This window comes from Micromesistius poutassou (genome assembly GCF_964030765.1).
Source record: "Micromesistius poutassou genome assembly, chromosome: 3".
NCBI classification, from domain to species: domain Eukaryota; kingdom Metazoa; phylum Chordata; class Actinopteri; order Gadiformes; family Gadidae; genus Micromesistius; species Micromesistius poutassou.
The window spans coordinates 18252356-18276362 of record NC_140273.1 but is presented as its reverse complement, the minus strand read 5'-3'; the positions used below and the strand labels follow the sequence as shown (position 1 = coordinate 18276362).

General features: G+C 42.9%; 3 protein-coding genes across 5 annotated transcripts in view; 1 reads left to right on the top strand and 2 right to left on the bottom strand.

Annotated features, from left to right (window-relative positions):
- Positions 1 to 1315: 1315 nt before the first annotated feature.
- On the top strand, positions 1316 to 5582 carry LOC311340639 (interferon-gamma-inducible GTPase 10-like). The gene is made up of 3 exons (XM_084465504.1): positions 1316 to 1341; positions 3742 to 4293; positions 4448 to 5582. The coding sequence occupies exons 2-3, from the start codon at positions 3771 to 3773 to the stop codon at positions 4903 to 4905; spliced, it is 981 nt and encodes a 326-aa protein (XP_084321630.1). The 5' UTR covers positions 1316 to 1341; positions 3742 to 3770; the 3' UTR covers positions 4906 to 5582.
- Positions 5583 to 7586: 2004 nt separating this feature from the next.
- On the bottom strand, positions 7587 to 16386 carry znf207b (zinc finger protein 207, b). 3 transcript variants are annotated; one of them, XM_084465797.1, is made up of 11 exons: positions 16249 to 16386; positions 15372 to 15498; positions 15151 to 15289; positions 14583 to 14744; positions 14343 to 14421; positions 13258 to 13319; positions 12668 to 12810; positions 10289 to 10525; positions 9364 to 9556; positions 8614 to 8786; positions 7587 to 8406 (listed from the first exon to the last, which is right to left on the bottom strand). In XM_084465797.1, the coding sequence occupies exons 1-10, from the start codon at positions 16287 to 16289 to the stop codon at positions 8635 to 8637; spliced, it is 1335 nt and encodes a 444-aa protein (XP_084321923.1). In that variant the 5' UTR covers positions 16290 to 16386; the 3' UTR covers positions 7587 to 8406; positions 8614 to 8634. The 3 variants fall into 3 exon arrangements, with proteins under 3 accessions (XP_084321923.1, XP_084321922.1, XP_084321924.1); XM_084465796.1 differs by having other exon boundaries at positions 7587 to 8786; XM_084465798.1 differs by having other exon boundaries at positions 7587 to 8786; positions 9406 to 9556.
- Positions 16387 to 17735: 1349 nt separating this feature from the next.
- The window catches only part of rhbdl3 (rhomboid, veinlet-like 3), a 45238-nt gene continuing 38966 nt past the window's right edge, over positions 17736 to 24007 (bottom strand). The window contains exons 7-9 of the mRNA XM_084466234.1: positions 22185 to 22285; positions 20827 to 20887; positions 17736 to 19861 (exon numbers count right to left, since the gene is read on the bottom strand). Coding sequence (XP_084322360.1) covers positions 19590 to 19861; positions 20827 to 20887; positions 22185 to 22285 — 434 coding nt within the window. The 3' untranslated portion in view covers positions 17736 to 19589. The remainder of the gene's footprint in view (positions 19862 to 20826; positions 20888 to 22184; positions 22286 to 24007) is intronic.

The following is a 24007-nucleotide window of genomic DNA, read 5'->3' as shown; positions in this document are numbered from 1 at the left end:
GCTCCCAAGTTTTGCTGTGGTGCCATTCGTCTCACTTTGCCTGTCACCATGGCATGAGTCGCACCCTGTCCCTCCTGAAGAGGCACTTTTGGTGTGTTCTCCTTCAGTGTCAGCCACACCCCCTGTCTGTCTCTGGGCTTCGCCTGCCACTCAACTGCTCACACCTGGCCTGCATCAACTAATCAACTCCCCTTCATATACACCTGGTTTCCCTGCAGTCGTCGCCAGATCATACTTCGATACACCGTGGTAGGTATTTGTACCTGGCTCTAGTCGCTACTCTTCCTAGCCTATATTTCTCCTGATAAAATCTTGTGCCTCACCTTTGTTCTCTTTTGCTTATAGTTTTTTGGATCAACACCACCCGCCTGCCTGCTGCACTCGCTCCAGCCTGATGCGCACCTCGGTCCAACCTGCCACCCTGCCTCATTACAATCAATAAACCTGTTCACCTTCACTTCAACTCCAGTCCTGCCTCTGTGTCTGCTCTTGGGTCCAGCAGCTATTGCTCCCCCTAACAGTCACTAGATATAAATAAACGTTGACTTTCACTCGGTGCTATTCATCACTGACAGTAAAAAAAAAAAGTGTTATTGTATGCACTGCTGTTCATAGACTAGCTCTAGCGCTCGTTGCTGCATTGCTAAATGATTGCTCATTCTCCTCTGACCATGCATTTAATTGGCTTTGACGGCCATCAGTTCTCGGCAATTCCTCATTCGCCCTCTCACGTCTGACAGGTTCGAAATTATACGGTTGTGGGTAATCATACATATAATTTGTGGTTCTTGCCACCTCTTCCTCATCCCAGATGCCCTATTTCTAGTACTAGGCTGAGGCTACCTTCCACCGCGTCTCCCCAACGTGACGTCATCGCCGAGTTTGGTAGTAACACTCGTTGCTACCAAAAACTACAAAAACTGGACCTATTTTGGCTATTTTATTAATGATATACTTATTTTGAGTGCTTTATGTACCCATTAATCAGAACTTCCAGTTAACCTGCAACATGGGCTTTAACATTTCTTTACTTATTTATTTTCTTGAATGATGAAATATGTGGTGACTATTAACTCAGAGGCCCCTCCTAAACATCTGCCTGCTCTTAAATGGGCTTTCCTGTCACATTCACATTCAGTCTTTTAGAGACGCTTGTACCGAATCAACTTCCAAAGCGTCAACATCAACAAAATGTAAGTATTGTCCTCGAAGTGCATATAGGATTGAAGATATCTATAGGAATGATACCCTGATCCTGATATTGATTTTAAGGGGTTCCAAGGGGAGCAGCTGCCCCCTAAATGCAGTTTCAACGACTTCAACAGAAGGAACCCACCTAAAGTGAGTAGTGGTTGAAATAACTTCTGTCTGACTCTCTTGAGAAGGGGCACTGGGTCTTCTCCAGTCCTGTGGGGTATACTACGAACCTCGCTGAACATACCCAGGCTTTATTGGGAAAACCTGGATCGACAGAGACGCAACTCGCGATCAGAGTTAAATGGTACACTCACTTAGGATTTGATTAGTCAAGCCAGGTTTTCCGCTTTAGGTTCAACGTGCGTTCACGTGAAAGGGGCGTTTATCTCGTCATTTTACTCACCTTTACAAAATGGATAGAGCAAGAGCAGTCTATTTCACTCAAGAGGAACAGATAGTCATAATTAACTCCTATGAGGAGTTCAAAAATCTGATAACAGCTAGGGGCAACATAATTGCACATACTGGCTAGGGAGGCGTGCTGGCAAAAAATAGCAGATCGTGTAAATTTGTAAAAGTGAAAGGATTCTGCATATAGTCTATAAAATAACTATGCCAAATGATGAATTGTTCGCCATTAATCCCAATAGAGTGATGATTTCAAAATGCATAAGCAACGTCCAACCTGCCTTGTTCTATAATTTAGGGAATTAACTTTAATTACACCCTATATAAGAAATGTATCTCATATGTTTTCAATCGCTGTGAGGTAGTGGCGGTGGCATAGTGGATTATTATAAGACCCGAACGCCAGTGACCGTGGTTCAAATCCGCTGGTCCATCATGCCTTTTACCCCCATAGATGCGGCCTTGAGAACATGGGTTCAAGTTTGAAATAAGCACAAAAATATCATTCCATAACCTTTAGTGAATAAGTATTCCATATGACATATGATTTGGGACTTTTTAAGCTTCACACAAATGCGCATCACTTGGGAGATGAACCCTGCACACAGAAATTCAAGACTGACGGGCTACCCCCACTCTACCACTCTCTCACAGAGACACACTGCGCAACAGTAAGCACTGTCTACATAAGGTCCAACGAGGACAATCAAATGGCGAATACCCTCTGGTGAGAACCTGTATCTCTCATAAAGAATAATTCTCAGGCAATTCCAAGGGATCAGATCTGTCCTGAAAGACCCTCTGTCTCCGGAGAGACCCCTGTACGATGTGGGCTTTGAGGTCCATGGGAAAACCCACACATGGTGACAACATTGTAAAAAGAGGGGCTAGGAAGTTGCGCACGCCGATTTAACCCGATTGACTAATGGTGCCTTCTATTTGTCTCGTAATCGCGACTTGCAGCTCGGGTGTGACGTCACATCCGTCTCGTAAAACGAGTGACCCCGGGTTTTTCGTTCTATTTGGCACACAACAAGATGAGTCGGAGCTCTGCTTTCTGCTCAATAATTGGCATTGTTGTCATAGCAACATGGAGCGTCTCTAGCCAATTTCAGCGGCACAAGCTACAAAATAGGCGGTATTTAACACATAATAAGACTGTAATGACATGCCTATAGGTAACAGTATACAGTGCTATGTGTACGACTTCTTCATTTGCTTCAACAAAAACACAAGTGCTTAAAATAGTAGAAAACCACAATGTTTACTTATGTGATGCTCGGAGTAGCCATCTTTGTTACTGAACTCGGGGTCCTCTGAGTTCAGACGAGTTGACGAGTCGGGTGGACAAATAGAAGGCACGATAAGTCACCATGGTGATACAGCGACGCTAAAAGAGAGCGACTTTCGTGTCCCAGCTAACCCAGGCATTGAGCGCAACATACCTTGCTAACCCACTAATCGAGGTTCGTAGGATACCCCACTGGACTCTGGGGCTTATCACAGATATTTACGAATTGTGGTTTGAGTCTTATTTAATATTCTAATATTGCAGCTTGTATTAGTTAGCTTAGTAGCAAGGTATTGAGGACATTATCAATGTATAGTCCAATGGATAGATATGTCAAACCAATTAACGGCCTGAATAACTGAATGGCTAGATGCAATCTTTTGATTTTTCCTCTTCATTTGTAGATATATTTATTTATATACAAATGTATATACGCTTGTGTTCACTTATACATTTATTTTTGCAACACATACTTTTTCTTGTTAAATTTATTTCTATGTCTATTAATTTCCCCGTTGATTTATTTCAGCATTTATTTATACCCTTATTCCCCGTAGGCCTACTACCTTGTTCCCTGTACTAAATATCGTAAACAGGAAGAGCCACAAACACAACTCCTAACGATTTCTACCTCAATGTTTGTGTTGTGACATTTATTTCTAAAATGAATACAACCAATGTCATATCTCAGTAAATGACCAATAGTAAAACCGAGTGGAACATGACTGTGGTTCCCTTTCTGTGTAGTTGAGTTTTTCTCCTTGACCTCCCAGGCAAAAAAGTGAATAAACACAGAATTGTTTTCTGAATATTCTGAATAATATGAATATTTCTTATTCTTAAAGGAATGCCAAGGAATCCAACTTCTTAGAAGATGTTAAAAAAAGCCATGGAAAACCAGGATTTGAAATCTGTTGCATCAATAACACAAGTGTATTTGGAAGATATAAATAATATTCAACTGAACATTGCCATCACAGGAGAGAGTGGATCTGGAAAGTCCACATTTGTAAATGCCTTCAGGGGGATAGACAACAAAGATAAGCGAGCGGCCCGTACTGGTGTTGTGGAAACGACCATGATGCCTATACCTTACCCACATCCAATATACCCAAATGTTACATTATGGGATCTCCCGGGAATCGGAACCACCAACTACCCAGCTGATCACTACCTGAAGCACGTTGGCTTTGAAAAGTTTGATTTTTTCATCATCGTATCAGCTGATCGCTTCAGAGAGAATGATGCCAAGCTGGCTCAAGAGATCAAAAAAATGGCCAAGAAGTTCTACTTTGTCCACTCTAAGATTGACAACAACCTACGTGATGCACAAAGGAGCCAGGAGGAGTACGATGAAGAAAAGACACTTCAGGAAATCAGGAACAATTGCATTCAAGGTTGGCTTTTCTCTTTTATGTATACATATATAAATAATTTTGCCATTTTGGCCTTGCTGAGTTCCAGTACAGTCCAATACAGTAAAGTTTAAACATGTATTCCAACACGCCTTTCTAACCACATTTAGTTCAACCTGTATTCCATTTCCAACAGGACTTGAAAAAAAAGATATGGTCTTCCTGGTGTCTTCTTTTGATCTCAAGTTGTACGCCTTCCCTGCCCTCCAGGAGACCATGGAGAGAGAGCTTCCTTCACACAAGAGAGATGTTCTGATCTTAGCCCTTCCAAACATCAGCAAAATAATCATTAACAGGAAGAAAGAGGTTTTCCGTAAACAAATAAAGTACTATGCTCTCATGTCTGCAGCTGTAGCAGCTGTAGCAGCTGTATCCATCGCAGGGCTTTCCATTGCTGCTGATGTAAACATTATGGCCCGTGTTCTTCACAGATTTTCTATTGGGTTCGGTCTTGATAAAAGGTCGCTGCAGCAACTCTCCAGGGCTACAGAAAAGCCTTTAGAGGATCTAAGGGCAGTCGTAAAAAGTCATTTTTCTCTAAGTGATGTAACTCAACCACTGCTATGTACAATGATGCCATACTGTATCAGTTGATTTGCCGTTTAAGGTGGCAGAGGAAGTTACCATATTTATTCCTCATATTGGAATGCCAAATGTGCTATCAAATTCCTTCTCATCCATTTACAATTGTTTGAATTCTACTCTTGACAGCCTATCTGTTGACGCAGAAAATGTTCTGCTCAGGGCTCTTGACATGAAATAGTCAGACGGGCAGGGATAAAGTGTGTGGGATGAGAGTGGAGTTTGGGGTACTTGGGGAATATTTAAGGTGTCAGAGAAGTGATGTATAAGGATGCTTATTAGACCAACAGGGTTTGAGTAATGTGTTGACTAGGTGTGGTGATATTTAAATCGAGAATGTGTAGTTGTATGGTGAATTGAATTTCAGGTGTTATGGGTCAGGCCATGAGGGTTATATTCGGGGCCAAAACAGGTCTGTGAGGTAGAAGGGTCTGAGCCTGAGGTGAGCTGGTGGCAACACCCAGCTCTTGGACAAGCCAATGGCTAAATGGGAATGCCAGAGTGGAGGACGGTTATTTTTGAGTTATGCTTATTTAAGCTATTCTGAAGTTTAATTATTAATTGATAATTATTGTTTTGGAGTTTTTTTGTTTATGCATTTTTTGCCTCCTGACGGGCATCATTACCTGCTGCTACGGGGAATAAACCAGGTCAACTTCCTTTGCCCAAACCTCTGTCGCACTGCCTCCGGTCTTTCCAACACCGCAAGGTGTTGGAAAGACAAGCAAGCTAACAAGCAAGCTGGTAACAACTGGTGAAACATGACATTAGGAAAATTATTGGTTAAATATTAGTTTTGAGTCTTGATTTGTACTATCAAGACTCAAAACCACAGCAGGGCTAACAGGACCAGTGCCCAGGTGCCAACGAGAGGTTCCTGAACCCAAAGGCCAATTCATATATATTTATATCATTATATTTGTACAGGACACAACCTGAACTAACGGTCACTTTGGTGTTTTTAAATGATTATTAGTCTACTATCCCTTGTAAACTCATAAGGCAACATGGATGATCAATTGATAGTTAGAAATGTTGAGTGCAAATCAGTTTTTCATGCATTGCTATGATTCCCACACCACTACAAACATATTTATTATTGAATTCACGAAAAAAATAAGTATATTCTGCGTATTTTAAACTTCATGTGACAAATCCCGAATGATCCCAGGCTGTAATGTAAATGTTGGGACTATACTACTTCATTTAAGTGTTAAATCCTAAATCCTTTGACAGCCCTATTCTTTAATGAGTAATTAAATACTTGGTTTTCGACCTCTCAACTCTGTTAGAAATACTCAGAAAGATAATGAATAGATAAATTAAAAAGTGAATGATAATAGCTTAATATAAAATGGGGGGAACCTTATTTTAATCGAATCACCACGGAAACTTCTGATCCTTGATTCTAGATGCTCACTAGGGACACCTAGTGGTCAATAAAATACAATAAAAATACATGTCTACCTTTGGTCTGTTTACATATTAGGCACATGCACATCATACCCATTAGGCTATGGTCAAACATGTTTTTCTGTGAAAATGGCGGACATATGTTTTATTCTGGGCGTACAGTATGTACAGTGCGTGGCCAATGGTCAGATACAGATCTGGTTCTAACGATAATACATGGTACATACTACATGGTCTACGTTTTGACGCCAGTGTGGTAAACAAAGATTTCCCAAGTGCTACAAGCACTGGGTGCGAAACGTAGGGGTCGGAAGCCCTACCGGGATCCACCTTTCGAGGCAATAGGGGTCTCCCATGGCGGACCTGTATGGTGTCCACAGAACCACCCTTCACTCGAACCTGTGGACACCATACAGGTCCGCGACATCCTTCACCTTTAGGCCATGGGAGAGGTAGCCCTCTATTGCGTCCAAGGGTATCTCCACGGTCTCTCGACCCTACGTTTCGCACCCAGTGCCTGTAGCACTTGGGAAATCTTCGTTTACCACACTGGGGTCAAAACGTACCAGTAAGGACCAGTTGTTCTCCACATCATCTGCGAAACTTCGGAGCGTGGCGACAATCTCCTCCATTGCCGACACATACGAACATGAACAAGGAAATTACGAGGAAGTGACGTGGATTCCATCCACACGCGATTCACTGATTGAGTGCAAAATCTTTTGCAGATTAAAATGGCATTTGAATTTTGGAACACACGGAGCGTTTTCCATTTCAATAAAGGCACTCAAAAAATGGGACTATTCGACTTTTATTATAACTTTTTGAAATTGAATTGAGTCATTGTCATTGTCACTTTGCATATTAAGACACTTTGAATAACGTATTTTCAAATTACATTAAATTCCATAAGGAATTGTCAAATGCATAATGCAATGACTTATTGAAATATATATATATAGCGGCCCACTTATACCCGTTGATCCAAAACGGTTAACTTGTGAGCATCATTTCATTGACTTGGCTGCAAACCGACCCGTTTACTCATCCACAGAAGCATTTGTCACGACCTTGAATCTGAATCAATGAAACTGAGATGTATGCATATTTCTGTAAGATTGTCTCAACCAGTCAGTTTATTCAAGAAATTCTGGTGCCAAAAATGAGATAAAAATTACTCACCCAGATGTGGAGGCAGTAAACAAAATGTTACTTCAAAAAAATAGTTTTTATCAGTACTGACCTAGATTACTTTTTGCCATGTAAAAAAAGTAGGCATACGCAGCAAAATTACCTTTATTTAGCTCATTAAGACAGAATCATTTAGGACAAACACTGCAATACTGTTAACAGTACATCCATGCACACCAAGTATAATAAAAAATTAGGATCAAATCAGAGGACGTTCACAATTAAGGTGTATGTTCTTCTTTTATGTTACATGTGAATACTGTACCTCATACTGATGCCACACACAAATTGAACATTGCGCTAGGAGGGTTACTCGGTCTTACTTATGGCGGATCATTGAATGTTAAATAATAGGCAAATAATTTCTCAATTGACTTGAGAAATATTTACGTTTGGTCCGTCCCTACACCACAGAACTAAATCAAAACGACTGCAGAACCAACCTGAATGAAGACTTCTCCCACAGGACACGCCAGCATTCTCTTTAGTTTGTTTCAAAGTTGGGCTTTATTACAACAGATTGTTAAAACATTACAGAGGATGGACACAAGCGAGCCTCACTGGGCAGGGGGTAGCTTTAGGGACACCTGAGCAGGTCAAGAGTAAAGCTAGCAGCTGCCAGGCTGAGGAGCACCGGGGGGGGCACACTGGTCAAGTCTGTCACCGACGCCCTCACCAACCGCGGTTGGGGACACGAGTCCAACAGCACCAGAAGTGCTGTGAGGGCATCAATGAGTCTACCAAAACAAAAACATAAAGAGGAAAGTAAAAGTGAAAAAAAACAAAACAAAAAAAGACACGTTTACAAGAGAAACTTGCCTTTTCTTTTAGGGGATCGCTCATGTGACTCCAGCAGCTTCCAAAACAAAAATAGGATTCTGTACTTAAACACGCTTCACTTCTACAAACCTGAGTGGAACACAGGGGCAGAGAAACGCATGTATAAAAAAAACAGCCGGCAGACCGTTCCTTCTCCCTCCCCGCTAAAAGGTATTGCATTAAACGTCCGTGTGTTACTCAGGCTTTATTGGTTTGTCTTCAGTGCCCCTGGTCCTACAGCTCACTGCCTGCGGCTAGGTTTGGAAAAAAGCACAAGGATCAGAGAAAGGTGCTAACCTCCAAACCTAGTGAGGTGCTTCAGTAGCGGCCCGCGGGGGACATGACCGGGGGCCGCATGCCCATGGGGGGCCCGGCCTGGTAGGGGGGCACCATTGGAGGAGCCTGCCCGTAAGGGGGCATCCCCCCAGGCAGGTAGCCAGGCATGCCCTGGGGAGGGGCCCCATACTGACCTATATGGGGAGGGAAACATTTTTTTTATTCACAGCCTTCAGACTTACAATAAACGGCCTGCTTTACATTATTATTATCTGTACATCCAGGTCATCACTTAAAAAGGTGTTGTAGGTATGATTTAAGAGCTGTTATTAAAGTGTAATGCGTGAGAAAAGGCCTAGCCATCCATCAGCCATTGCCGAGTGAAATGTGAGTATCGTTGAATAAAGTATCAATCTATCAATCAATCAATCTATCCATTTTCAATGGACTGCGCCTGCCTCTGTATGTGGCTATTTAGATTTCGGACCACTGCAGGATCAATTCTGATTAAACAGGGCATCTCTTCCCTGACTGGTTTGGGGAATTCATCTTGACCGTCAAGCACAGGTTTGTGAAGTGAAATGCAATACTTCACTATACCCTTTCGCTCTCTTACAACTCAAATCTTACCTACAGCACCTGGAGGTACAATGTTCATAAACAAACAGTTATGCTTATTCAAAAGTCTTATCAGATTTAGGCTCAATCTACCTTCTGAGTCAATTCCCCCAAAGCGGAGTCATTTGAGTGTGTGACCGTGACATCTCTTACCGTGCATGGGGTGTCTCATGCCAGGCTGCTGTGGTGGCATACCTTGCTGCGGAGGCATCATGCCGCCCGCTGCGGCCACGGGCTGACCCACCACATGGGGCTGACCCACCACGTGGGGCTGACCCACCACGTGGGGCTGACCCACCCTGGTCAGCAGGCGCTGGTAGCGGGGTAACTGAGCCTTACGCTCCTCCTGGTAGGGGGAAGTGGGGGAAGGGGGCAGGGGGTGAGACAGAGAGGAGAGGATCAGATGGGAGGGGGAACCTAGCAGTCCTCTTTAATGCAAAAACATGCAAGACATGATGCAAATAAAATAGAAACAAACTGGAGAATCTTTACAGTCATCGTTCAAAATTGTCAATTGTGTTCACTCTTTGCATGAAATACCGAAATCCAACTGGCAGGCATACCTCCAAACCCACTCCCCCAAATTATATGATTAGATCGCTAGGTTAAGCAATAGGTAGGCGTGAATATATATATATATATATATATATATATTATTGTGAATAGGTCTGCCTGGCCTTGTGGACAACCCTGGTCATGTGCATGAGTGTAAGGGCAGGTAAGCCATCCAATCATTTCATTTGGGCTGAATTAACAAATTGAACAGGCTTATTACAGGCCTGCAACAGCCACAGATACCAGATTTGTTCCATTTTATGTGATTTGATGACATGGCATTTGATTTATCGATTGCCTTCTCGATGTACATAGAATTTCAACAAATATGACAAAAAAAAATGCTTCTTAAATAAGCTGCCTACTTATCAAGAAATTTAAAATACTCTTTTCAACAGTGAGGTGAAAAATTATTGAATTAATTAAAAAATGAGAACATCTGTATTAAAAGCACGCCTCTTTTACAAACATATCAGTAATTACTTACTGTGAAAGGTCATAGCGCAAAGCTCAGACTACTTACCAACGAGACATCCTCATCAGGGTGGATCAACTTACTGGTCGCACTCGTGGTGGTCAGTGTGGCGGGCTTACTGGTCACCGGAACAGGGGGCTTAGCCCCGCCGCCACTAGAAAGGTTAGAGGAAGAAGAGGACGAAGAGGAGGTAGGGGGTTGGGTGTATGCAGGGAATGTTGCTTTTGGCGGCTCAGTGGTGGGCGCGCTCTGAGAGGGAGCCGACACCGAAGCACTCTGCTGGGCCTGACGGGGAACAAGAACCACAAGAACCAAGATCAGCAACATGCACTCACAACATTTACTGTATGTAATATTCCTGCATGTCCATTAGGGCTGTGCGATATGGGAAAAAATGAATATCCCGATACATTTTCTCCATTTCACGATATATATCTCGATATTTTGAAACCTCCTTTAAAGGACCCCATGAAATTGCACTTTTACCCTTTACTGTTTTCACTACAATCCCTGCAGACTATATAGGCCTACCATTCTTGGTTAACTTCCCAGGTGGTTTCCATCGAAACATGTGAGTGATCAATCACAATTGAGTTGAAATTTAAAAAAAATATATATATATATTCAAACAAAGCACAAACTACAAAAACAATCTTCAAAATTACAAAAACGGAGCAATATAAAACTGAGCAGCTCAGAACAATAAAAGAGAGTGAGAGATTATTATTAATATTATTAAAATATTGCTAAACTTCCCCCATTCTAAAGGAACATTTTATTCAACTTTGACACTAATCAATGACACCCACAGACCGACTGCAACGTCACTCAGGCATACCACAATGATCTCAGCACAATAGAACAATGCTATAACTGGCTGCATCACTGATGAGCTAGATGCAAGAGAGAGAGATATACATTTTTTAAGAACACAAGCCTATTGTACGTCCGCTCGTTGTAATGTAATAATTATCAACCTTAATTTTGCCGCCCCAGGTACTTGGTGCCCCCCCAGGCACTTGGTGCCCCACACGCAGTGCGTGTTCTGCGTGTGCGGAGCGCCGGCACTGGATACAGTAGATGAATAAAAAGCTTGTCTGAAGGCATGCACTTTGTAACTCCCAGTTATCAATGAAATGGACAATAAAACTCAGATACTGCTCCGTTGTTCTACTGGACCATAAGTCGGTAGTAGAAGAGAAATATTTCGCATCTTGCAGATGACGGGCCAGCTTTTCTCTCTCTGAGGTGTATAATTGCGGTATTGCCTTCTCTGTAAAATGCCGGCAACTCGTATTTGGATCGAGTGTTTTTATTAATTTTCGGAAGCCTGGTTTTTCTACTATACTTATTGGCATCATGTCTTGGGCGATGAAGTTAGTGGTAGCGTCTGTGATATCGCTCCATCTCTGACTCGTTTTCTCATATGGGGTGGCTTTGGAGAAGGAGGCAGTGAGGTCATTTGTTTAGCTGGTGGGGGGGTTTTAGCTGGTGTGCTTGATGTTCGGAGTTTAAGAGACTCTTCATACTGTACCGGGTGAGTTTTGAGGTGATGGAACATATTTGTAGTGCTGCTGCCTTTTGTGATGAGTTTTTTTTGCACACTTTGCATATTGGCGTGTTTTGCTCCACGTCCTCCTCTCGATATCCAAAAAACTGCCAGATCACTGATCCCTTATTAGTTATTTTAGGAACAAGCAGTTCGTCCACTTCCATGATTCATTTGTGGGTTGAATTGGCTTAGGATACACTGTATGAGCCGGCCGTCGCTGCAAACCATAAGAAACTTGAAAATGATTTCCCTCCCTTTCACACCTAGATGTCGCGTGGGATTGGTTGGTGAGTGTGTGACGCGAGTGTTTTTTTTACCCCTCCTTCACGGGGGAGGGAGAGGGAGAAAGTCACCGGAGAATGTTTTAAACACGAAACCAACGCAAGTCTCGGCTACCGCTTGAAAAAACCCAGATGACCGTAAAATACTCTATACTTACGAAATTATAATTTTATGTATCTCACACAGCTATTTCAGAGATATATCGAGTATATTCGATATATCGCACAGCCCTAACGTCCATGCTAAATTCCCGATCAGTGGAGCACAGACTAATGCAGGGCGCTTAATGGTATGCTTGTTCTCAAAGTTGAGTGTCTAAGGTATGCACTGCGTCTTCCCTCGCCAGGCCTCCTGGCCATGGTAGTAGGCAGGATTCTTCATGTAGTATTGCAGCACAAGATTGATAACTAGACACTGGGAGGGGAAGTGTACCTATACCATCTAGTGGTGAAGTGCCAAATACTGAGCGTGAAACTCAGAATTTCTACTTTGGACGTTTTAAGAAAAGAAAAGCTAGCCAGTAGTAGTAACCAGAATATGTTTAAACATTGTGATTTTCAGTTGAGATCTGGACACGGATCAATCACATTTACCTGCGCTGCGCTGGGGAAGAGGGGCTTTGTCACGGCTGGCTGGGCTGGGGGAGCAACAGGCCGGCTGGGCATGCCTGAACCCGCTGCATGCGGCTGACCCATGAGGGGCATGCCAGGTCTAGGGGCCATGTGGGGTGGCATCCCTGGCAAAAACAACAACATATGTTCAGAGTCACTTTTGGTTGGGATGTTATTCGGTCACACATGGTGGTGGACACAACATTTAAATGCTGTCCACTTTACTCCCCTACAAAAATTGTAACCGTAGTATCTAGGTCAACAGTGAAAGCAGGAAAAATGGCATTTAAATGTAGCTGACTGATCGTCTAAAAATACTATAGATAATCAACAATTGGGCATTTTTGGGGAGCATAATGGCATTTAAGGGCAGTATCGTCAACTAAAGAACATTGTTACTGGAATTGTAACTCGTACGTAAATACATTCATTTACCCCTCCAAAAAACAAGTACAACAACCGTTTATCATCTATACATCTATAAATGGTGCACGTGAACATTAATAACCAAAAGAGCAGAAATGAAAGGACTGAGAAGGGGTCACTTGTAAAGGAGTGGTGAAACTGGTTACCTGGGGGCATGCCGGGCATCCCCTGCATCATGTGGGGCATCATCCCTCCCATCTGCATCATGCTGCAGAAGGCCACCATGTCAGAGAGGGATACACAAGGAAAAAATAAACCAGTGTGCACAATGGATGAAACGTGAGCCACGCACCTTCACCTTTGGCCACAGGAAGAGACAAAAGGTGCAACATAACTTTAAAATACTGCGTTAGAGCAACAAACATGATTGTGCTCCCACACAACATGCTCCATCTGATGACAATAACTGGTTGGTAATTAGGTAATGGACTTTTTATTTTTAATGGCAATCTGGCTTCCAACATAGTGCGTGTGTGTATTTCTTCATCATGCTCTTGAATGCATGTTTTTTCCTGGCTCATAATGGACTTTTGGGTGTTGAATAGGCACGGCAAGATCATCGGTGTATGTACAGTAAAGGCATCGAGTCTGTTACCTTATTTGACAACTATAAAAAATATATATGTTATGCCTTATGAAATTAGAACCAAAAAAACCTTGAAAAACTAAATGTATTACAACATGGAAGGACCAGGAAATTGACGTGGTCACATTCACTGTAATTGACTGGTCCTGGTACCCAACTTGTTAAACATTTAGAACAACCTTTTAATAAAAATAACACGTTTAAAAAATGTCCCCAATGTATAATACAAAGATTAGGACCTTGTAGACAGTTTGAGTATTTCTTGCACCGCTAATAACATTTGTATATATGACATGGATATAATATATCAACAGCTAAGATCGAAGACCCCTTGGTGACTTAAGACATTTCTTAAATAGGAAAAAAGATTTACGTCTCTGGTCGCCCAATCATCAGGATGGGTTGCTTTTAGTCAACCAACAAAAATCTTAATCCTAAACAGCCCTACTTAATATATCAGTTTATATAACTCAGTAGCTGTGATGACCATAAATGGTTACAGCTTGTCGCTTATGTGGATATTCTAATAAATCATTCTACTTGCAAATTGTCCAAGTAGTTTAATATAGACATAAATAATGCAATATTAGCAGGTATACCGGACCGGTTATTCCAGAGGTCGAAAAGCTAGTATTGAAGGCTTACCCTGGTGGCATCCCATGCATGTGGCCAGGGGGCATGCCATGCATCATGGGTGGGACACCTGGCATCATTGGAGGCATTCCTGCAAAAGAAACATCAGTCAGCCATGCACCGGACACAGGTCACATGTCCTACATTGTTTAGGTGAGGTGTTAGGGTCCAATCAAAGCAGTGCTTCAAATTCCATCTTGAGTCACTGAAAATAAAGTGCTTAGAAAGGGACTTATAGGACTGATGGCTTGCCTTGGTAGCCAGCAGGGGGCATGACAGGGGCAGGCTGGCCCATGGCGGGGTTGTAGCCGGCTGGGGCCTGAGCAGCTGGTGGGTGCTGAAACGAGGGCCCTGGCTCATCATCATCGTCTTCCTCGTCTGAGTCATCCTGGTTCTGCTTTTTTTTCTGGCTTTCTGGAGGGCCAGACACAACACATTGAGGTTAAGGATCCATCAGGTTTTAAGATCAGCCCACACATGGAGAGGGGAGGTGGCAAAATGTTGTGCCATCATCTTTATAAGCACTTTGTATTTCAGCTCACAGTCTCTTATTTAATATGAATAGTTGACTCTTACAGAAACGTTTTTCTTTTAAACTTTTAAATCTTTTAAACATAATTATTGCTCAGGAGAGATTGAAGAGATTGATTGCCACATGGTTAATGGTTCATACCAGTCAGCAGCAAGTAGGTTGGTACACATGGATTTCTTCTCATGCCAATTTGAATTATCCTTGATCATATTTTCATGAAAATGATTTGAAAGCCCCTTTGAGGCCTATAGAAAATATGCATACAAGATGATTCAATCTTTGCATTACCTTGAGATTTCTGTTCCAGCGTTCGCCGTCTCTCCTGCATGTCTTTCTCTGGAATCCCCTCCATGCCATAGATCTCCAGCTCTATGTCTATTCTTCCAGGTATAGCATTTGGTACACCATCAATGGTCTCTTTGTGTACCTGGATTAGGCATATGGAAAGGGTTATAGTATAGAGTCACACTGGGCTATCCATGTTTACCATGATAAAGACAAAGACTCACCTGCATGCAGTGGATGGCCAAACCTGGACCAGTGTAGAGCTTTTTGTGACATATGTGGCACTTGAAATGTTTAGCCTTCTGGTGTTGTATGAGGATCTTTTCGTCGTCAAAGTCACGATTACAGTACCTGGGATAGCTGAGTGAAGGATCAAGTTGGTAGACAACAGACTGCCAACATTACTCAGACTCGGGCCTAAATAGCCGCTCCTAGATTGGCTTTCCATAAAAGGCCACAATGCATGACACGGATATCACCATGCAAACACACTTATTGATTCACTCACCTGTGGCAGAAAACTAAGAACAGAATATTAAGTGTTAAACGTGAATAGCGGCCTAACATCACATACACGCTCAAATAATACGTCGTCCTCCTGCTGAGAGTATCGGATGAGCTCGGTGTTTATGATGAGGGCTGTGAACAGGTCACGACTACTCGTTGATAGAAACGCCAAGGCCATTCATGAACAAGTTGGATAGACGTACGTTGGCCTCTAAGGAGTGACTACGAATCATTAAGACGAAGACCATGTTTATTTAGATGGTAATTAAACCCGCCGCTAGTGCAAACAGCTAGCTTCAATGCTACCAGTTACATACACACACAAACACATACACAGACACAAACCATTAATAGGCACATGGAGAAGGTCAAGTTTAAAAACTAGTAAGCCTCCTTCGCGGCTCTTCCGCGGTATTCATTCATTATGAAAGGAGCCCGAGCGGCGGCAACACGCGCGGGGCTCATGTAGCATCGGAGCTAATGAACTTTCCTACCTTCTTACGCAACGCTTGGGCCTCGCTTTCTTTTGTCGCGTCAACGAGGAACGACTTGAGTATTCTACGCTTTTCGGTAACATTTAGTTGAAAAGGATACCAACACCATGGCTTCATCTGCTTCTTCTTCTTCCGTCCCATTGTTGAACGACGGCAAAGCTTCGTGCAGCACTTAAAAGCAAGATTATGATCTGCTGCGGTTTGATGTCATGCTGTGGCCCCGTCACGACGCCGAAAATGGCGCCTTCAGGGGCGGAAGTGAAATAAACCACATTTCCCACAATGCACTGCGCATTTGTTATTAGGCGCTTCAAACAAAGCGACTGGTCTTTATGTGTTTCGTCTTGCAACACGAGTAATAACAACGTCAACAATATCAGTACTACTCAAGGTGTATAAATAAATACATTTCATTATGGGATGTTAACGCAACACAATACGCATTATTTCAACATGTAATTCCGTTATGGTTCACTTGATGGAGACAGTGTACCTAGTTAAACTAGTCGCTAAATAGCTAAGACGAATTGTGTGTGTGTGTGTGTGTGTGTGTGTGTGTGTGTGTGTGTGTGTGTGTGTGTGTGTGTGTGTGTGTGTGTGTGTGTGTGTGTGTGTTAGACCAACAATAACATTATAATAATTTGCTTATTCATTAACTAGTCTCAAGCAGAATAAATTAATAGTAAAATCAATAAAGTAAATCAATCCATTGCTGCAGAATTTATGTTCACGTGTCACATCCCCACAGTCACCATTACTTTCACTCTGAGAGGAAGATTCATCAGTAAAAGACGATTTATGAAGTCCAAGAACAGAGAGTTCTGTAGCCATCTATGCATTTGTCATGATGCCAAAAGTGCTTCTCTCCATATGGTTCTACTGGCTAGACTCAAAAGACATTCACTGACAGCTTACGGTCCCCTTCTCAGAATGAATTATGGGAGATTCTTGTATGCTCCTGCACTTCATTGATCACTTTGACGCTTGCTGCTTTCTCAAAGGCTGCTCTGCAAACCAATCAACAAACACTGAACTTCTTTCTAGCTAGTCTGAAGACTGCAGAACCTGCTTGGTTCCCAGCCCATAATAGGTTTAGTGCCATGTTACAATGTGAGTTCTCCTTTTTTGAGAGGCTAGGACATTTGTGTTTGTTTGATTCATTGTTTGACCACCAAGCACACACATGCACAGACACACGCACACGCACGCATGCACGCACACACACACACACACACACACACACACACACACACACACACACACACACACACACACACACACACACACACACACACACACACACACACACACACACACACAGAAAGGTTGCCTAGAAGACATGACAAAAGCCATCCTCTGTTTGTCCCTTGATCCCATTTTGTCCAGAATCCTGCACAAACACTTTAGTTTTCCCACTTCCCAAAAGCCATATCAGCTGAAACTGAAACTGCCATACCACAAGTAAGTCCCGACAAACAATAGTTCACTCAAACAGCTGTATTATAGAAATTGGAATTTAAATAAGAAACTGGCACAGGATGGTAATTAAATAAAATTGTTTAATGTACTCCAGTATTTACATATCAAATCTACAAAATATGCACAATGCTAAAATATTGTCAACAATTCACTCAGTTATGCGTCATAGCCCTTAATATATACAATCCCAGATCAGTTTTAACCAAATTAGTTTTGTTTTAAATATAGTTTACACACATTATATACCTAAAATATCACAATGCAAACACCTTCCAGAACATCAATATCAACCAGTTAAAAATAGCAATTGTATTTTAAAATACTCATCAGTTAATCATTAGTTTATATTAATTTCTGTGCAAGAGCTTAACCTGTTCAACATGAGTCTGTGTAGAGCTTTGTGTTTGCGTCAATCTTAATTCAATTGGAGTGTAATTCATTGTAAATGGAACTTAGTCATTTGTTCATTCAGTAGTTGATTGTGTTTTTATTATACTATTGGACATATTGTTACTTGGTGATAATTTCCCTCTGTTGACTTTTCAAACTGAAACGTAACACTGTGTCTTATGTAGTCCTGGATAGGACAGAGTGCTTTTCTCTGTAGCATTTATGAAAATAAACCTAATGTTCCCAATTGTGAAAGAAGTTAAACCAAAACCCTAATTTGTTTCTTCCCGTATTCTTCTCAGAGAGATAACTAAATCTAATTAAGTTGACATTCTCGGCAATCAACCAACTGTCAACTATTTGTCATTACTGTCTGAAACTTTAGTTGCAATGGCTGTCCTTATTCAGTAATTTTAACTAACAAGTAACCAAAGAGGCTAAGCTTTGCTAACAAATTAAGCATCACTCGGTACGTGCACTCTGGTCTTTTGTGTACCAGTGGCAGACACTTTGGCAACATTTATTTTTACCACTAAGAGTTTGCATGGCACTTTAATTTTCTTAGTGTTGTACATAACGGTCCAAAGGCCTGACTCAACACAGTAAGACGTTAAACAAGCACAGAGGCTAAAATACTGCTGAAAGCTGGAGACTTATCTCTTGAGGAAGCACAACACGCAGCTGACAACACTGACTAGTACTTTAAATCTCCACTCACAAATATAATCATAACAGTACTGGTAGAGGTTTACATTTTCAAACCCTCTGTTTTCCCTTTTTTCCCCTTGTACAGCAAAACAGGTTTACCAATCTCCACATGTTTTGCTCACTTCAAATCTGTAGTGAAGCATGAAATGGACAATGAAATCGATTTCCTTTTACGGTGGTCATTTCCATGTCACTACATGCAACATAGAATGAAGGTACTGTTACAGAAGAAAGTGTTTAGTTTGAAGACAGCTTACAGAACAGGCTTTCTCGGCTGTAAGCCTACGTTAAAGCTGGTTGTACAGATGGATTATAGCTGACTTTTGGATGAGTAGGCACCGTTGAGTGGAACAGGAGGGCTGAACCATGTGTGATTCACTGTGCTTGTTTAGTTTGTGGTATTGGCTGCCATTGGCCCAACACCATTTCCCCTCATCTCCCCATTGGCTAACAAAACACGACACAAACAGACAGTAGTCAGATGGTCCTGTCTAGCTCAACTGGTAGAGCATTTACACGCAGGGTTACGGCATTCTATTCCCACTGGGGCCACCCATGCTCAAAATGTATGCACACCGGGTGCTGTAAAACACTTTAGATAGAAGCATCCACCAAACGGCATGTACATATTTATATTGATGAGGAGAGAAGCACAGTATGAGGACGGAGACAGGAAAGAACCACAGGCTTGTGGAATGAGGATGGATGAGAAGAAGGGTGCCTTGATGAAATCCCAGTGAGCTTAAGCTTTAGGTTCGGGTGTAACAGGGTCCCCAGCACGGAGCCCTGGGGACAGCACCAGCAAGGTGCTCCCCCCCCAGCACCTCCTGCTGGGGGGGGGAGCAGCAGAGCACCAGGGGCTCTTCATGGGTGCGGTGGCAGTCGCACGTCCAGCAGGGAGTAGGCGAAGACGTTCCAGAAGACGGCGCAGAGCACGAAGAGGGTGTACACGCAGAAGAAGATCCAGAACAGGGACTGCTCCTGGAGCCTCTGTTCGTAGTTCTGGAGGATCACCACCCCCATGGTCAGCCCCACCGCCACCCCCCCAAGGTGGGCCACGAAGCTGGGATTGGGGCAGGGGGGGAAGGCCTGAGGGTAGAACCGCAGCCAGACCGCCCGGCCAAACTCCACGCTCACTGACGAGGGAGAGAGGAGGACATGGGGACAATGAGCATGTGGCCCTTAATGCAGTTATGCTATGATGTAACACATTAGTTGTAGAACTTGTATTCAATGAAGATGCACAATGATGTTCTCATGGTCTTTTATGCAGAACCGGCCTTACTGCCACAAATAAATAGAGTAAATACCATGGGCGTATGCATGCTTGTGGTTTGCTTGTGCCAAGCAATCCCTTTCATTTGTGTTATTGTGAGGGTTCGCAGGATGATTGTTGATTGGTAGAGTGTGGGCGTGGTCTTGCTGATTGGTCTACCAGTTGGAGTATGAAGTCAAGTGAGAAGAGAACAGCTCAGTGTGGTTGAGTCTTAGTTTTGTGTTTATTTTGTTATATTAATGTGGTATTATCCTTTCAATTTATTTTCAAAGTATCTTTACTTGGCAGCTGAGGTGGAAGTAGACATTTTATGTTATGCCAGATTACCTCTGGACTGGCCATATCAATTATAGAAGAACACATCTTGCCCTCCCACTCCTCCTCTACTGGTAGCCCTTCCACACCTAGTCTGCACACCTCAATGTGTGTGTGGGGGTGTGTGTAGGAGGTGATAATGAACAGCAACAGTTTTGTGTTAAAGGCCCTGCTCTTGCTATTCCTGACACCATGTTTGCATTCTGCTCACCAATCACTGGATCAGAGCCAGCTCTCCTCACAATGTGGGTCAAGAGCAGAACAGCTCCTCAATTGAGGATTCAAGCACACTCCAGCCCCTTGTCTACTAAACAAGGTTTTAATTAACAGCGGACATTAAGTCAAGACCATAGCGACCTTACAGTGAAAAAATAACACACGTTACAGTTACACAAAAGAGTTTCTGAGGAACCATCATTAACCGCTGATGGCAGAACGTGCGGCCTATTTTGGACACGTTCTATGTTGTGATATTTGGCAATTAGAAAGAAAATATCTTCACACACTTACTGCAAACCAAAGCCATGGCCATCCGAAACAGCTTGAACTGGCACTTCATGCCCGACCAATTCTGCATAGGGAGAGCGAAAAAGAGAGAGAGTCAACATGATAGGGTAGGAGAGAGACAGGCAAATGAAAAGTGCAGTGACTAAAATGAAGGGTTAAACAAACTAGAAAGACAATGTTTTAACCGCCAGCTACATCATCTAGTTTTTTAATACTTACACACACAGGCACACACACAGGCACACACACACACACACACACACACACACACACACACACACACACACACACACAAACACACACACTCCCCCCCCCCCCCCCCCCTCCCCACACACACACACACTCACACTTACCACCCACATACAATGGAACTTTCTCAATTCATATAGACTTTGAGAAATCTTCTTCGACATTATGGGATGCCTGGGATGCCTGCTGACCCGACTCTAGTGGAGCAATATAATCACATTACGTCTGAGAGTCGAATAGGAAAACCGATCCATGTTGAGCCCACCGCTCACTTAATGAGAGGGCAAAGCCTGTAACCACATAAAGAGGTCCGCAGTGTGCTTATGTCTCACCTCCCTGAGGAGGTTGGGTGTGGACTGCACTCGTTTCATTGACCAATCACAGTAGCCAGGTCATTTATTAAATACAATAAAATGTGTGTGTGTGTGTGTGTGTGTGTGTGGTGTGTGTGTGTGTGTGTGTGTGTGTGTGTCTGTGTTTGTGTGTGTGTGTGTGTGTGTGTGTGTGTGTGTGTGTGTGTGAAATAGGAAAGAGAAAGGTAAATTCTATGTATGAAATATGTTTCCAGTTTGCAGACACACACACGTACACACACACACACACACACACACACACACACACACACACACACACACACACACACACACACACACACACACACACACATAAATATGCAATATACAAGGTGCACAAAAGCAAACGACACATAACATTCAAAAGAACAAGTGTTTGTACACTTGCACACAAACAGAAGACAATTGGGTCACTTTGGAAGTATGGAATGTGTGACAACCCAGCACCCTGCTCAGCTTTAAAAAAGAAGTGCTTTCATCGGATCAGATGGTCTGCAGTCTCCTGACCGCACAGCTGAGTGATGAGATAGAGATCTTTCCCCACACACACACACAAATGCACAGGCACAAATGCACGCATGGACACACATGAACACATGAACCACACACACATACACTGACAGACATACATACAGACCCACACACACACACACACACACTAACGGACACACACACACACACACACACGTACACATGAACACGCAAACACTCAATAAAATATACAAAAATCGCAGATCAGAACAGCGAACATGTACTTACCATGACAACGTTGGCCAGGTGGGCCGAGACCAGCGCATACACCCCTCCGGAGGAACCCACCACCGGGGCTGTCATGTCTGTGACCGACACCGCCAGGGAGCCTGGGACCAGGGGGAAGAACATGGGTCAGAGGTCACATTCACTCAACACATTTGCGTTACGATGGACACAAAGCCTTCTATCTTACATGATAGAATTGTGGGGAAAAAACGTTCAAACTGTTACCCCGGGTGTCAGTTGGATCGTTGGTGGTACCACGGCAGACCTACTGTTAGTGTCATTGTACTGTCCCTACACTGTATGCAAGGAAATGTCTTTTTTTCTTTTGTCCGACACAAAAACCTCTTTGCCGCGAGCTATTTAAATACTTCTGTGCGTGAGAAGGGAGTTCCTTCTGAATGGAGTCTTGCTCGTATCGTTACGGCAGACACTGTGTTGAAATACATGTATTCATTAAATGTGGCCGCTCCTAACAAGGAAATATTGTCCTCAACACAACAGCAACAATTCAACGCCGGCACAAAGGACTTTTATTAGTCCACAAGAAAATGAATATGAGGCAATTCAGAGAGAGAGAGTCTTCAGTGAAAGCCATGAAAGAGCAGCCCTTTATTTGTTTGTCTCTCTCTGGGTTTCTCTCCCTCTATAACTTTCACTCAATCACAGACCGTCCATCCTCAAAATCCTCTCCACCCACACACACCCACCCATCCTCCGTCGTTGTGCAGCTGGGTATCGGTGAGCCATGTACATTATTTATGTGAAGAGACACATAGGACACACACATACACACACACACACTTCATTTCACTTTGGCATCTCTTAAGGGAGCAAAATTATGTCATTTACTCAAGAGAAGAACAAACACCATCATCACAGTAACAACATCATCACCATATGAACCAAACCATCACCATGGTAACAACACCATTATCATGGCAATAACACCACCAACACAGTAAAAACATCATCACATTGGTAAGAACACCATCACCACAGTAACAACGCCATGGCCACGGTAATATCATCATCACCACCGTAACAAAAGTCATCAAAGAAACAACATCATAATAATGGTAACAACGCCATCACCACATGTTGAAGGATTTCCTTAAAACCTCTACTACTATCGGTTCTGAAATCTGGTGCCGAGTAATGAACAGGGAACTCCTCTCCCACTTTCAATGTTTTGCATAAAGCTGATTGAGCTTCTTTTTTTTACAAAATACTTGATTGTTTTTGCAGCTGTCCATTGTACATGTTCATTTGGAAACGTCAAAGGCACAGATGCCACATTAAGACGAAAGAAGAAAACAACACACAACAGCAGTCTTAAAAACTGTCACTTTTAAACCAAGGGAGAGTGTTGAATGGATTTGTCAAGCCACAGCTGGGGCCATGATCATCCCACTAACTACTGCTTCTGGAAACGTGACATAATAGTAACACACAAAACACAGGCAAGCATAAGGCAACCCAACGAGCAATAGATCAAATGGGAAAGCCCCCCACGGCAGCTTTGGAGCCTTCTGGCACATTCTGGGGGCTGTGTGTCTATGAACAGTGTGTGAGCGGTGTGTTTAGGGTGCTAGTTATCACAGTAGTTTAAATCCCCATCATAAAACAGAAGCGTTGCTCCTGCAGGCGTCCCCTCTGCCGGGTGAGTGCGGTGAGGTGGAGGTGTATCCTTTTAATTAACTTGGTCAATTTGAATCATCTCAGCACCAGGAACACACACACACACACACACACACACACACACACATATATGTGAAGGATGGGTTGACCTTTGAACTCTGGCCCCAAAGCCTCCTGCTGAGCTC

Excerpts from the sequence above, each read along its gene's own strand:
- LOC311340639 (XM_084465504.1), top strand. The coding sequence starts at position 3,771 with ATGTTAAAAAAAGCCATGGAAAACCAGGATTTGAAATCTGTTGCATCA. Across the intron at positions 4,294-4,447 it reads CAGGAACAATTGCATTCAAG|GACTTGAAAAAAAAGATATG; the intron begins GTTGGCTTTTCT and ends CATTTCCAACAG.
- znf207b (XM_084465796.1), bottom strand. The coding sequence starts at position 16,289 with ATGGGACGGAAGAAGAAGAAGCAGATGAAGCCATGGTGTTG. Across the intron at positions 15,499-16,248 it reads CAGATGAAGCCATGGTGTTG|GTACTGTAATCGTGACTTTG; the intron begins GTATCCTTTTCA and ends CAGCTATCCCAG. Across the intron at positions 8,787-9,363 it reads CATGAGACACCCCATGCACG|GTCAGTATGGGGCCCCTCCC; the intron begins GTAAGAGATGTC and ends CTCCCCATATAG.